The sequence below is a fragment of the Watersipora subatra genome, chromosome 3, assembly GCF_963576615.1.
Source record: "Watersipora subatra chromosome 3, tzWatSuba1.1, whole genome shotgun sequence".
Classification (NCBI taxonomy): domain Eukaryota; kingdom Metazoa; phylum Bryozoa; class Gymnolaemata; order Cheilostomatida; family Watersiporidae; genus Watersipora; species Watersipora subatra.
Genome location: NC_088710.1, coordinates 63748489 through 63764496, shown reverse-complemented (window position 1 = coordinate 63764496; position 16008 = coordinate 63748489). Strand labels below are relative to the sequence as shown.

Below are 16008 nucleotides of genomic sequence, written 5' to 3'. Positions count from 1 at the left end.
GAAATGATCAACACCAATATAATAAACGGGCCCGGAACCTTGCACCACTAAATGAAGGCCAGCCGGTGCTAGTACGCGACTGGACCACCCACCGTCGCAACTGGAAGGAAGCTGTAGTAGCGAAGCAGCTCTCAGATCACTCCTACGCCGTGAATGTAAATAATGATATGTTGCGTCGAAACCGTAGAGACTTACAGCCGCGATATGTCGAGGTAGCGGACAATTCTGAACCACCTCGCGATAACCCAGTCGAGAATGAGCCGCCGAACGAAAACCCAAATCCAGCAGATGCGCAGCAACCGAGACGCTCACATCGAGTGAGAAATCCCCCGTCATGGCTGAATGATTTCGTGACGCAATAAACTGAACACCGACTGAACCAATGGTATTAAACATTGCTAGAGCGAAGGGGATGTTGCGTGTCATAGACTAACACTATAACACTTCGAGTGATATTACATAACACAGTTCATTCACTAATTGCTTCACATTATATATTAGCATTTTCTGGTACACATTATTGTTATATAACTTGTCATCATATTTCTCGTTTTATGAATTAACGCAATACAACACGCACCACCCGTATCCGGCGGTGTTAGTAAAACTTGCAATCTTAGCCGTTTGTTTATTCATGACAACATTCAGTGATTAGCAAATTGATAACAAAACAAATAGTGTTTAGGTATTTGAGTTAAATATTTCTATTGTAAACAAAAAAACTTTGAGGAACAATTATAAATACACAGCAGATTTATCAGAAGATCGTTCAGCTGCTCAAAATCAATCACTCGATACAAAGATTTTGCCAACCCTTCCCATCAACATAATTATATTTTTTTATTAACATATGAATGTTTTTCTATGCTGAGTACATAACAAACAAAAACAGTCTTTATCATAGTACTGTGGTTTTACATAAATAAATCAGTCAACGATACTTCATCAGGATGAATATGACACATTACTTATACTCTACACGAAAGAAAATCACAATTCTCTTACATTTGTGCAAATACTTAAGTGCAACATCTTACATTTATGCAACACAATCATAAGTCCGGGTGAACTTTGTCGTAAATTGCTTCATGTGGTTTATTTAACGAAATAAAAGTATCGTCCCATTTCTTTTTTAACATTACTCACGCGAACGTAAGTAGAATTGTGACGCGTGCTCGCTAGAATTCTAGAATTTTAACCAGCCAATAAGAGCAAGGGTTTGGCACGAAATTTCGAGCAGGACCGAAAAGGTTCGTTTCGGCCAGAAATGTCCTCGGCCGAACTTTTTAGAGCTGAAAGCGATGTCGTTTTGCGTCATTTAGTTCGGTTCGGCGCTCGTATGACCACCCCTTTACAGTACTTACATACGGTAGTATATACATGTACTGACAGTAAAGGCGTTAATTGACGATAGCTTTATTTTTCGTATTGGCATTTACATTTATTTGGATTTTGTTTTGGATTTAATCACGAAACATAGTGCTACCATCATTAATGTATGCAACGTAAATAACTTGTCAAATATTATTTAAACCGACTACAATGTGGTGAGAAATGACTAGGCCTGCCAACCCAAGAGTGGGGCAATGCTTGAGATTTGGTTTTGGGGTCATTGATGTATCAATGATAGTATATATAAAATTATGAAAATTGGAGCAAAAATCTCCCGCATTTTCATTTTTTCTTTGGGGTGATTGCGTGAGTCTCACGCCCAATACGTGTGAGTTGGTAGGTATGGAAATGACTCACAACTGATCTGCTAGTAAAAGCTTAGCTTAGTAAAAGCCCATTTCAGCTGCGCTTCATGCTGCGGTGTCTAGTCTACAGCATACGACGAAGGTTTGAAACAACCTTCTGAAGTTATTTTTGTTGGTCATTTGTCTGAAAACTAGAGAAAGTTTAGAAAAACTTGAAACTGCTGAACGCCCATTGACTTCGCATTCAAACAGAAAAATGCTGCAATTTCTAGAAGGCTAGTTTCTTACGCTAAGCTTATGTTAAGCTTATGACGTGTTTTTCATTTTCAATTTTCAACAGAAAAGAGCAGAGCTTTGCTAACAAATGTTTTTGACATGTTTCAGACTTGCTGCGGTGCAAGGAAAAATGAGCTTTATGAGTAATACTTATTTTGGAACACCATAGAATCTGATGGTAAACTGTAGATTTGTGTTTGAAGAGAACTTGCTCTTAAGCTTCCAAGTAGGGTTTTGTTGACCAAAGGAAAAGGATGCCGTTGTCTTGGGTTTTAGATCGACAAAAATGAATCAATCAGTTGCTTCTTAACAACACAATGAGTTTAGTAAATGCTAGTAAAACAAGTCATGTATTAAAAATGACAGAGAAACAAGTAGATTTGATAGAGTATTATTGAGAAACCAATACAAATATGTGGTATCTATTGGTTATAAGGGTGAGAGACAGGATTCATTATTGCTATCAGTCAATAAGATCATTTCATGGCTGTTAAATTGCAAGTTTTGTGGGTTTTAACGTACGCAAAGTTGATGCTCAGCATATTGAAAGACTTGTAGGACCTGTAGAGAAAAAAATCACTGTGGTAAGAAGTATCCAGCTAAATCTGTCAGTATTTTTGACTAATGTTGGGCATCATGAGGAGAGAGTGATGCTTTTGTTTTAGAGCTGTTAGTGTGAAAGGTTTTGCTGAAATGTTTTTAAAAACTATTATGGTAAGAAATTTGCAATTATTCAAGGAAAGTAGAGTTGTCTCACAAGAAGAAATCTTAGATGATTCCTGTAACAGTTGGTACCTCAACAATCAATGTTTAGATCATCTTCAAGATGGATACTGGTGCTAAAACAAACACAATTCCTTATGAAATGATTATTATACAACTTCTAAAAGTTTGGTTGCACTCTAAATTATAAGGTAGTAGATGATGGACTCATACATGTTTTGGGCCTTGTGGCTTGTGAGCACGCTGATGAAGCAAATCAATTTATTGTCGATGAATTCCAAGACAATTTTAAAAATTTAGGATATCTCACTGAAGATGGTGAGATCACTTTAGCTGAAAATGTCAACCAATTATCAACCCTCCACAAAAAACTCTCATCAGTGTTACGGAAAAAGTAGAAAATTAACTTGACCATATGGCGGCTGAAGAAATAATATTTCAAGCTGATAAGCTCACCAATTGGTTAGTGTAGATTGGTATGAATATGTTTGGATCCAAAGACCTCAACGGCGCAGTCCTAAGAAAACATCACAAAACTCCAATTCTAGATAATATAGCTTTCAATCTGGCAAGACTTGAATACCTTACTCTCTTGGACATGAAAAATCGTTATGGTATGTTCCTTCGACTGAAGCAGCAGTCTGTTAATGACTTTCAACACTAAGTTTGTGAACTATTGTTTCATAAAACTCCCATTCAGTTTATCTTCAACTGCAGAGGTTGTTGAAAAATATGTCTAGTTTACTTGTTGTGACTTGTATCAATCAATGCTGATAACTTAATGGTGTATGGTGCAACAAATACAGAACTTGATAAAAAAATCGAAACTTGATAATTTCAATTGAGAAAAGATTCAACTCTATCATCAAGAGGTGCGATATCTTGGCCATGTATCTAGTAACGGACTAAGAGTGAATCTTCTCAAGAGCCTGGCTTGTGTAGATATGCCGTCTGATGTAGCTTGCATACAAAAACTACTTAACTCACTAAATTTATTGCAACCATATTTGCTCAAAACATCTGCCTTAACTGAAACTTTATGGACACGTTTAAGCTAATAAACACCCTGATTATGTGGTACTAAACAGGAAGAAGTTGTACAATCCATCAAACAGGTGTTCCCCAGTGACAAAATTGTTGTATATTTTAATGTGTCAAAGAAGACTCCTCTGCAAGTGGATGCCTCTCAAGTTGGTTGGGAAAACTGTCCTATTTGAAGAATGACCCCCAATCGTCTATTAATCAAAAATTTCATCAAACGCTGAAATCAACTGCTATCAGATAAACAAAGGGCTCCTTGCCATGCACTGCGTTTCCATGACCCGCATAATTCGCAAATTAGAGCCAATCCGCAAGTTATCCGCGTCATAAAACGGCATCCATCGTGCTTGCGAATCATGGAAACGGTACTTGCGATTAATTCGCATTAGAATATCGATGGCTATTACATTAAAACCATTTTCACGCTTCAGTCGTTTTTATTTCGATGTCACCAGTCTCAATGCGCCAACGTTCCGAACGATCGCTGCTAAGCTAAGCGTGACAAGACTGCCTAGTTATTTATAGATTCATTAATTAGGCTAATACGTGACCTATGGGGTCAAGTACTGGTGTTAAATCTGCATCGCCAGGTGTTCATTGAAACGCTGGATTGCTAAGTAACTCCAATTGCGGATCGTTCGAATTATGTGAATCATACGGATTATGCGAGTCATGGAAACATAGTGATTGTTTTAGTCTTATGTGAAAACCAATCACAAACCACTTGTGTCTCTCACAAACAAACCTTTACATAAGACTGCAGCTACTCTTAATAAAACCACAAATATATGAAGTCATATAGGTACAGCCTGTACATGGCACACTGCTCTTCTCAGCTGACGCACTCTCTTGCACTTTTAATGACTATGAATCTACAGAGCAAAAAGACTGATAGCCAAATAGTGATGGTACATACTTTACTGGTTTAAACCAACTCCCTAAAAACTGATGGCTAACTTTGATGATGAGGGGATAAAAATTTTGAATGAGGCCACGTATAGACATACAGTGTCACTTGTATAGGGTGGTTATTCAGTGAAATAATTACATGTACATGGGTAGCCGTAGTGTGTATCTTCAAGCATCACACAACGTAGTATAATTCGTTGTCAGATCGGCAGCAATCTATTAAATACTAAAGCACCAGAGCCAAAAATTGTAGCAGATAATTATCACAAACGTTCTCCATTTGACTATGAAACTGATCTTTGCCCACAGTTACGCATAAGTTTTTATTTTACTATTATTCTCATTAACAAATATTGCCTCTCTAACTATTGGCTATTACACGTCACAAAATCTTTTATGCTCAATTTCTGTGCTTGCTTTAGGTTTCATGCCATCAAAGCCTTTAACTTCATCCGCTTTGAAAGTTTACTGTATTTAGAATTATTACTCTGATAAGTTACTGCAACGTAACTAGGGTATTTCTTTCGTTTTGCTACATTGTTAACACATCAATATAGGTAAACCAATTTGTACTAGGTAGAGGTTTCACTGTATTATTTATATTCATAGATATATTAATAATTGACAATAAGTTAGTTTCTCTTAATTATTCAACATCAACAAATTTTCTATATGAAATGTGTGTCTTTTTTGAGTATCATGTCACCAAAAAAGAGGGGAATTTTTGTCTAATAAAACAAGCCATTTTTCAAGTTAATGCACTTGAATTCACAAAACATTTCTTAGGAAAATACCTTGTTAGAAGCTCACAATTTCTTTGTAATCACGCATTCCTCGGTTTTTCTTTTTCACCATGATTAACTTAGTTTTAAACACTGTCTCAAATCTAATTTATGAATACATGTATTACAATGCTACAATGTACGAAGTGCTACAATGTTTGTGTAATGGTCAGTTATCATCATCAACTCAACTGGAAGTTATCATTTCCGAATATTAGCAAATTTGGATATATGAAGCTGCTATTGCATGCTACCATAATTGGAAGTTGTCATTTTTGTTACTATCTAACATTCTGGGTTATTAGTTTCTTTGGACTTTTCAAGGCTAAACTGAAACGCTCATGCTGTCAACTAACAATGTGCTATCTTTGTAGGCTCTAAAACCTCTATGGTCATCTAAAAGTCTCTGACATTTTACAAATTTTTATTAATTTATCATATGCAGCAGTTAAAAGTGCATTGCCATTTTCCGACAATCCAATGGGTAATTCAGCTAATCCAGTATTTAGCTAGTCTGTTACCACTCCTTTATTTTTCCAGGCTCACATATTGAGCATTAACATTCTTAAGCCGTTTTATCCTGGGCCATACTGTAACAGTTGAGGTCGTTTGTTACTTTCATAGATTCCAGAGTATTTATGCCTAAAGAGGTTTGCCTCTTGCTGGGGGCATCTTCACACCCCCACCCTATTTTTCAATAAATATTTTTGGCTGGCTTGATTTTTAATAAGTCATTAATTATCATCAAAAAGGTGAAATTGTGATTTTGCTCAATTTCTTGTATTCATTCCCCTTGAGTTTTACTTCTGGCATAAGGACAACATGGTGCTCGAAGTAATAAATTTAGTATAATACTTTTGAGCTGTTAAATTCTTTTGAGTGATTTTATATTAAATTCAATCAATAGTATTTCTATATGTTGATATAATATGGCTATGAATATTGGACAAGGCGATTGCTACACTGCACTTGCTATGGATAAAAGTAAACCTTAAAAGAACATGAAATCATGTCTATCTTGCACAATAAATCTAACAAAGTGTCAGATTTGAAAAGGCATGCAGGGCATCCAACATTAGGTATCCAGAACATAACAACTCCAGAAATAAAAAGAGTCGTATACTAGTACAACCGACTTTAAAGGAAGCTTATTTACCATTTTTGTTGAAGCAAGCAACGGCAGCCAAATGTAACAAACACCTTTGGGTAAGATTGCTCAATTTCCAATGATATCCTAAATACAAAAAATAAAAAACCAACCTTCATGATGCAAAGTAATTGATCGATTCTATCCACTGTTGTCTAGACTTATTTTTTTATCATTTTTAATCCAGCCATTACTACAACACAGCTGCTCAACAAACAGTCAAAACATTGTTACGTTACAGTCAAAATGGCAAACTATTTTGTTAATTGTATGTTTATCGATGTTCAGTTTTCACCATTGTATGTGTAAGTGAAAAGTATGTGATGTGTCGGACTATGTTGCAGCACTGAGCAATAGCGATACAACTTAGGGCAGGGTTCGATGAAGAGGAAGCAGCACTGTCCGCCATAAACATTTTTTGTATGTAAAATGTTTTAGGTGAACAAATGGGTGGACGTACAGTTCGATTTGCTAATCGTGCAGTAAAAATTCGTTTTGCACGATACGGATGTACCAATAGGCCTTTTTATCACCTGGTTGCTGCCAGAACATATCGAGCAGGAAACAAACCGCCGCTGGACAGAATCGGATCATTTGATCCACTCCCAAATGAACACAATGAGAAGCTGGTGGCTATAAACTTTGAGAAGCTACATTACTGGCTAAAGAGAGGCGCCAAACCAACAAAACCTGTTGAAATACTTTTAGGTGAGTCGATTTAGATTTCTAGCGAATGGTTGGAACTGAAGCTATCATTGTACTGAGTCAATGCTCTCCTTGTTCATGGATCAGCATTGGGTAGAGTTGTTCAAAGCTAAAAATAAATATATTCACCAAACATCAAGCAAATAAACTTCAACTAAATAATGCCTTCACAGATCACTGTATTATCATTTGCTCATAGTCTGCACTCTGATAACTTTCGGCTTGCTATCATTTGGCAAACTTTTCAAATTTTTTAGCAATGAACTGCCGATTCTTTGTATTTGGCTGCGGATTAGTTTATCGTATGCATACAGTAAGGTGTGGGGGTCCTATAATTAGATAGCTGAACAGGATTACTACAATTATGCAAGTCGTGTGGTGTGTAGGATAACAAACGGTTATCAAAAAGTATTGAATCTATTAGTGTATTAGGTGATAGTACTGGCTGCTCGAATACCGGAATACCTTAACATTGGTAACTTTTATGGTGGATATAAAAGCATGTATAGAATGAGATTCCAAAAAATATTTCATTTCAGTACTTGAGCTCTCTGTTTATGTCTCAACATGTGTTGTATGTTGAACAAAAATTCAAAATTGCCTCCCTCAATCTATTGTTAATGTGGTGGTTTGTTTAAATTCTTTTGACTACTCAGGGTATATAATGAAAATTTTAAAAATGTCACCGCTTTTTTGGAATCTTGAAGCAACAGATTTAGCATGTTTTTTAACATTTAAAGAATATTAACCTTTCGTTCATTTTTAGGCATTGTGATAGCGATATATTGCTGATCATTGTGCTAGGCAGTGTCATGCAATAAATTAGAATTCCTCTGCAATAACAATGCACCAATAATGATTGTTGTAGCAGGTACAAATTTTGTGATGAATATCACAAACAAGTTTTATTTACCAGACAGAAAATGTAACAGTACTAATGTGTTGCCTAAAATGAATTTTTTATTCAACAAGGTAGATAGTTGACTGCATAACCAATGGTTATGCACCAATAGCTATTAACCATAAAGACAATAATACGCATTTGACATTGACCTTTGCTACCACTTTTGAGCGAGAATGATAAATGATACAATTATACATTTGTCTATACATACCATAACGAGTTCAAGTGTAGCATTAGGTTTAATGTACATACAGATCTGCAATCATATAAACTGGCCATAATTGATAGATGGCCATAATGAGATGGTACAAAAGGGAAAAGTGGACATCCATCCTACAGCAATCGGCAATGCCATAACCATTTTTGTCGTCGCGGATACTGTCATGAGTGTCACAGTCATCACATGTCATCAGAATAAACAATCTAACACGTAATAGTGGTACGACTTTTCCTTTAGGTTTAGCCGGATTCTTTCCTGTTCATCCCATGTGCTACATAAAGGGCAAACGAGCACAGAAGCAGCAGATGCTAGCAGCAGAGGAGACAGAGGAAGGGACCCCTGTATGATGCAAGCATTGATATTGTGTGGGAGCCCGAGGAGCAAGACAGTCATATAATGGCCAGTTCACTGGTAATGGACTGAACAGAGGTGTAGCCAGAATAATCTTAAGATCTTCAGCAACTGAGTAGCAAGTGTACATCAACTGTTGATTTTATTAAACTATAAATTGCTGTTATGAAATGTCTAGTTTGGTCTCTCAAGCGGCATCTGTTTCCCTCCACAGACCATAAATTAATTCCTTGCTGCAACCCAAGCCTTGAATCTTTCACTGAAATATAAATCATTTTAGCTATAGAAGCAACTAGATGAATGCCCAGCATTGCGCGGGTGATAAAACAACAGCTTGCAAACAGTAGCAGGTGATGTCGTTGCCATTGGCTAACGCGGGTGATAAACAACAGCTTGCAAACAGTAGCAGGTGATATCGTTGCCATTGGCTAAGTTTCTCTACCAAATTAATATGAGTAACTTAAGCTAGTAACTAAAGCTAGTCTAAATCTTTGCTATAATAAAGCCGCACTTATAATTGTACCTATAATCACTGGTTACACTTCATGATCTCTCACGCAATCATAATCTTCAAGCGCACTAGTAGTAACTAATAGCATTTTTACAAGTGCTTTAAGCATGTGTATTTTAGCCTGTGCAATGAGTATGTGCACAGTTATTCCATAGTATGGCAAGTAGGCCGCGTAGTGGATAGCACCTCAGTCTGCAGAACCGAAGCTTCTGAGTTTAATTCCAGTGCAAAGCGGTTTTTCCGTTCTAAAACTATCGCTATAACTAGGCACATGAAAGACAGACACTCACATTTGTATAAAAACATGTGATACAGAAATATGACAGAGTAGTAGCTACTTACTGGCAGTCTTCGACCACACACTTGGATGAGCAGTAGTCTTCCCACTTGTCATGGTTTATAGCAAACTTCTCACAAGCAGTGTTTCTGCACTTCTTTTTCGTTGGTGGGATGCGCTGTGAATATGACCAATGGAAAGTCTGAGCGCACACATTAACATATTGTAAGTGGGTGTATAGCATGTGATAAATTGGTCCGATCTCTTACACTGGGGTCAATAAGGACTATGAGCGATGGTTGATACCAGTAAACGTTACTCACATCTTCAGGTGTAGAACATCTGCTATCTGATCCACTGTTACTCTTCACAGAACTTGCAGGAGAAGAAGAACACACAGGAGCAACAGCCGGTGTGTCCTGTGAGAAGCACATGTATGTACAGTCATAAAACATAGATATAAACATGAAGCAATGAATATTTTGAATGTTTGTCTAAAGGGTGGGCTAACAGTGAAGGATCCACAGTAGGTTTTCAACAAATTTTCATTTGCATTCATGGCATTAATAGAGCAGAAATTGTGATGTTCTACAAAATAGTGAGTCTTCCATAGGTAATTAATGCACCATGATTTTGGCGATATAAATATAAATTTTTTAAATATAATTTTCTAGCTTCAGACTAATCTAAACTAAACTGCTTGTACAAGAGCTCTTTCTAATTTATTGAACTGAAAGTAAATGTTGATGCGACTCACGTTTGGTTTTCCAATAATAGTTATGGCCTTGACATTGCTTGGAGTAGATGCAGGAGCCGGGGTTAGGGTTGGAGGTGGACTAACAGGTTTTGTATATATAATAATTCGGTTAGACTCGTTAAGAGTGATAACCTACAAGAATTACCCAGTTTAATCGTATGGTAGATGCCTGAAGACATGCAAAAAGCTGCTTCCACTTGCAAACTGGCTCTATGATAAACTACCTGACGCTGCTTAGGCATGCTGCCTATTATTACAGGCTTGGTGAGTGTCTGTGATTCTGAAGTCTTGGCGATAGATGGAGTAGGCTCTTTCTGCAAAACAAGTATTAAACAGACCAGAGGTGCGAAAAGAACGCAAATAATTCTATGTAAACCTGTGGGCTATACAAAAACCGTAATAAAATTTGGTACCATGAATCTCGTAAAGAACTACGTTTTGATGTTTTTATAAATGATGAGAAGCTAGACAATACCATAACCACTTGTTCAGGCGTGTTTTGTGACTGTGATGTTGATGCGCTGCTTGTCTGGTCTGATTTCATTGTGTCAGCACTCTCACTAGCGGCAGCATCTGACTGAGTATCTCCTTTTTCTATCAGCTTCGGAACAATACTGTGCACAGTGTTCTCAAATCGTATCCTATCCTCCTCTTCCCTTTTTTGATAAACCTACATGGAGACGTATCCAAAAGGAATATGCATGTGCTATAGGATAGCATTAGGATGAAAAACCGCTACCCAACATGGCACTTGAACCTGTTCTCCTAATAATGCATGGTTTCTTGCAATCTAAAATTGGAAGAAAATGTGGCTGCACATTTTCACCAAATAAGACATAATGAGTGTCGATGAGCATGGTGGTTCATGTGGATCCTCGCTAAATGTGCGCATTTCTGAGACTATCCTGTTATAATCAGCAAATAAGGAGAAGCAATACTTCCACTATTTGTCAAACCCAATATAGCATGTGTTTATATTAGTAGCGACCGCCACAGCTATGTAGATGTAAAATGGCTAAATTAAAGCAACGATCAAATTTATTTAAAAATATGGCCAAACCACTACTAATAATCTGCGTATGAATTTTATAAGATATGTAAAATTTGAGCAAATGCTTGACTATGCCCAAAACGATTTCCAACATATGGAATGGGAAGTTACTCAAATTATAATAGTTTCGTAATTGAAAAGGCTAGTAAAGCTGCATATCTCTACATCGACCTCCGAATATGTTCATCAATTGGTCTACACTACTATTTGAATGTCTTTAAGGTTACATAGAAAGCAGAGTGCAGCCACGCAAACATGTTACGGCTCAATTCCCAAACACGCCATTGGTGGCGATAGAAAAGAGATCAACCATAAATTGCTCTCTGCAACTTTCCAGTCGGCACGATTCCTTTGCCACCGGACCCATACATGTCCAGATAAAATCATTGAAACAATATTAGTGTAACGTGGCTCCTTCAAAACGCCTCTGCTTGCAGTAAACTAAGCAGACATCATACTTGATCTTCCAGTATGATGTCTACAAGGTAAACTAACTGTTGTTTCTCAATAACTAGAAGCTCATGTGGTTATTTTAAAGGTTTGAAATACTGAGTCCTTGTAGTGTTTGAATAACAGTAATAGTTTATTCATACCTTGAGATCAGACTGATGAGTACAGAATATGATTTCATTTATATAGCAGTTTGTTAGCTTTATAGCTAAAAAAAAGCATAAGTATCAAAAAGCTTTAATGAATGATAAAAATATAGCCTTTAGCTTTTCAATAATAGAACAATTGATTTCTTTGCTTTCAAGTATCTCAGCACTAACAATAAACAGCTTTTAATTTTTCAATCCATAACTTGAAAATTTAGAGATTAAAATTGTTATAAATATTGTTTTAAAATTAAAGCATGAAAAACTATGATTTCTAACATTAACTTTTGGCATAGTTTATAAATAATTTCTTTTTATGCTAGATGTAATTACCTGCAGCATTGGGTTGCGAAAACGATTAAGCACAGTTTATTGTTACAAAAATATCTTATCCAACATACAATGGCATTAACATGTGAGGCAAATCTTGGACTGAATTAACTTTGTATATTGAGGTTTGGCAGCGTACTCGTTACAGTAACTGGCCAGTTTTTGATTGTTTTTACTGAAAGAAAAAAACACTGAGAAACTTACGAGTTTAGCATCTGCCTCTAGATTCTGCCACATTGACATGACTACCTGTGATACCTCTTGAAAGGTTGCAGCACTGTTCTTTTTTCGAATTGTGTGTTGAGTATCATTGAAGAAATGGGCAAATGCTGTGAGTGGTCTGCACAAACAAGTAGATATAAATGTGATTCAAATTATATACTTCAAAACAAATGGCCTTGCTAATATAGCTAATACATTTTTAACATGAGAAATGATGTTTATAGGAGGATACAGCGATTAACAGCGTAACCTTACTGTTCATATGATTGAAAGATAAAGTGTAGCACTCACAACTGTATTGAGTTCTCAGTCTTGCTCAATACATGTGAAATATTTTCATCATTTTTATTTTACATGCACATAAAGCGCTAATTCAAGATTTCCCAAAATTGCTTTGTTGCATAATATATAATTATAACAATAAAATATAATATATTAATAATAAATATTAAAACCATTTTTACTCTGAATTTTTATAAAGAGTGGCTTTGTGGTTTCGAGTTTTACAAAATCATTGTTACATTGTATATAGTTATATTAATAACATAATAATTATATTAGTTGAAATCATTTTTATTCAACAATCTCATAAAGATTCAAGGTTGTATGAGATTGTTATGTTGCATAATATATATTATATTAATAAAATATAATATATCAATATTAAATACTAAAATCATTTTTATTTTACATTCCCATAAAGAGTAATATCAGGGTTTTACAAAATCGTTCCAACTATACATACTTTGATGCTGTACTTGAACTGGGAGGTTTATCATTTGGTGCTGTAGAATCGGAGCTTGCGCTTGAGGTAGATGAACTTGCCTTGCTTACTAGGCTCTGCTGACTAGATGATCGCTTCGCTAGCTAACAAATAAATTTCTTGAAAGTATAACATTCACAACAGCAACACTCACTATAGAAAATATAACTAATTAGTTTGGTGAGATTTACATCGTTACAACAAAGCTTGAACAGCCTAATAAGCTGCACACAAAGCTTGAAAGCTAATGTTCAGCAATTATGATGTACAATTACAAACTATGAAAAAACCTGCAAATAAATCAACAGACGATGATCAAAATGGTTTTTTACAACTAGCAAAATGCAATGAATAAAGGTCAAGATTTATTTTATTTTCAGATATAGTGAAGAACAGGATATAATATAATCTATTTGTTTCAATACCGATTTGTAGAACCGCTGGATAGACCAGGGTTTTAAGAGAAAGAGTCAGTAGACTTGAAGGTAATTTGAAAAATGATCCTCAAAGGTTGATCGAAGTAAAATAATAAAGTAACCCTAATTCTCCCAAAGATACCAAATACATGTTCTTTTTTTCATATGAAACACCACAGAATAATAATGGTATATTTTTTATATTACCAACCTTTATCAGAGGTTCATCATCACTGTCTGACTCTGGACAACCCACGGCATTTTCCATTATTATATCAGGAAAATGTTATTAAGCTTGGCACTGCCAAAAGAATGATCATGTAGTTGTCCAGAAACACAGTAGGCCCTAATAGTTTCAATATGAAAGTAGCCTTGCACAACATGTGAGGTACTGTTCCCATGAGAGTTCTTAACCAGTGTGAAAGCTCTTTTACCTAATAGTATTATTTTGGTATGAACAATAGACGAGACAGTTACAGTCCAAAATGTGTGAACAGTCCATAGACAAACAGGATGAATTATTGTTGACACATACAAGTGTAGAAATATTACTGCTCATGTCAACAAACTGACTGTGTGCTGAGTAAGAGCACCAGCACTTTATTGTAACAAAGTGCAGAGTGACGCTTCATTGCAAAACTCTAACTTAATGTAAGACATACCTAGTAGTTTATTAAACATGGACCTTTTAACTATAATCGATTGTTATTATTAGATGAAAACTAGTCACACTGCTCTGAATAGCAAAATGGGTTGATGTAAGAAGGCATCATACGATTACTGAGCAAATTTATGGATCACAAGAGACGCCCGGAAAAAAGTGTGGTTAGCAGGGTCACAGAAATTGGGCTAAAATTCAAACTGTTTAGCTGTTTTATGTTCAATCTGAAGTATATCTGAAACATTTTGTGAAATATGAGGTCATGCAGATTTTCTCAAAACTGATGAGCAAATTCTAAACTAAAGAACTTAAGCTAATTTGGAAATTCAATTGTAATAATTAGTTTTGGCATTTTCTAGCTATTATCTTTCAAATTGGCATTTCTATGGATACTTCCTTGAAAAAAATGATATTTACATGAAGGATGTATAGTGTGTTTTTAGGTAGTTGAGTAACCTACCAAATCTAAGCGGTTTATTTGCTTACTTTGATTATCATTTAATATCTTATGTTGATGAGAGATGTTTTACCCATCACATATTATCAGTAGTGAGAATCAGCCCACAATATTTGTACTGTATGGCGATCATCCAAGCTAAGAAGAGCAAGCCATTTCAAACTTGAGACTTAAGAAACCCTTAAAATTTGCAAGGGGTTTTAAAGTTAAACTTACTGCAAACACGCACAGTTTTAATGTAAACCAGATTTAACGAACAAAAACTAATGCATAACGAGACGAAGGCATCTCTATCCTTTTCCTTCTGTCCTACATCACTACAAGAACTGCAGGACAAAATCTTGAGACTATTGGACTTGGCATTGTAAATAGTAAGCACATACATTTGAATGTTGACAAAAGTCTAACTTATTTATCCTAATACTTAGCAGTAACACCTTCTAAAATGTATCACTGCATAACTTCAGTGCCGAAGTTGTAAGTCTCCTACATGTACCTAATATCTATCCATAGTAAAATTTTATATGCGAGAGACAAAAGCTTCAAAAGCATCTCATTTTTTTTCTTTAAAACACGCAGCTTACTGTTAATATTGGTGAACTACAGTATAAAAAAAATTTCATCACGCAGGCGATCTTTTCAGTTCGTGTCTTTCGTAAAAGGGAATGTATTCAAGTAAAGGTACATGTATATGAATCAAGTCGGGAAGAAATTTATGATTAGAATAAAAATCGTTAGTAGCAAATTTCCTTTATGACACATAAAACATTTGCTAATTATAATAACATAATAAAATGCATTAAACATCACAGTAAGTTTTGTAACATTCTTAATTTTCCAAAAAATAATGTAACAAGCCCATTATTTATTTTTGTAAAATCCCAAAAACTGTTTCACGCCACTTTATTGGACGGCTGAGAGCCTTCTTATCCTTGACCGCTGTATTGTCTATTCCACGCATGGCTAATACGTACGGTCAGGTATGTAAACGGAATGTTCTATGATAAAGCGACAGGCTAACTTCCGTAGAAGGGCCCACTATGACTAGCGCTTCTTTGTTATCAGACAATGCAAAGGTGACTTGCCGTGAGCAGGCAACCTTAAAACTGGGCGTGTGTGTGGCTACGTTTTGTAGACAGTTATCCAATATACAGTGATGAGTTACTGCAGTTCTTTCTGTAGACATGGCCGTCATGTACTGCGAATCCACGT

General features: G+C 35.8%; 2 protein-coding genes across 2 annotated transcripts; one reads left to right on the top strand and one right to left on the bottom strand.

Annotated features, from left to right (window-relative positions):
• The first annotated feature begins 7021 nt into the window (after window positions 1-7021).
• Window positions 7022-8751, top strand: LOC137390864 (small ribosomal subunit protein bS16m-like). The gene is made up of 2 exons (XM_068077181.1): window positions 7022-7283; window positions 8642-8751. Exons 1-2 carry the CDS (start codon window positions 7022-7024, stop codon window positions 8749-8751), a joined length of 372 nt encoding a protein of 123 aa, XP_067933282.1.
• LOC137391027 (TOX high mobility group box family member 4-like) lies at window positions 8172-13981 on the bottom strand. The gene is made up of 9 exons (XM_068077367.1): window positions 13890-13981; window positions 13245-13366; window positions 12482-12617; window positions 10776-10970; window positions 10525-10614; window positions 10301-10432; window positions 9867-9962; window positions 9609-9721; window positions 8172-9014 (listed from the first exon to the last, which is right to left on the bottom strand). The coding sequence occupies exons 1-9, from the start codon at window positions 13944-13946 to the stop codon at window positions 8978-8980; spliced, it is 978 nt and encodes a 325-aa protein (XP_067933468.1). The 5' UTR covers window positions 13947-13981; the 3' UTR covers window positions 8172-8977.
• Window positions 13982-16008: the final 2027 nt, after the last annotated feature.

Excerpts from the sequence above, each read along its gene's own strand:
- LOC137391027 (XM_068077367.1), bottom strand. The coding sequence starts at position 13,946 with ATGGAAAATGCCGTGGGTTGTCCAGAGTCAGACAGTGATGATGAACCT. Across the intron at positions 13,367-13,889 it reads ATGATGAACCTCTGATAAAG|CTAGCGAAGCGATCATCTAG; the intron begins GTTGGTAATATA and ends TTTATTTGTTAG. Across the intron at positions 10,433-10,524 it reads GCATGCCTAAGCAGCGTCAG|GTTATCACTCTTAACGAGTC; the intron begins GTAGTTTATCAT and ends TAATTCTTGTAG.
- LOC137390864 (XM_068077181.1), top strand. The coding sequence starts at position 7,022 with ATGGGTGGACGTACAGTTCGATTTGCTAATCGTGCAGTAAAAATTCGT. Across the intron at positions 7,284-8,641 it reads ACCTGTTGAAATACTTTTAG|GTTTAGCCGGATTCTTTCCT; the intron begins GTGAGTCGATTT and ends CTTTTCCTTTAG.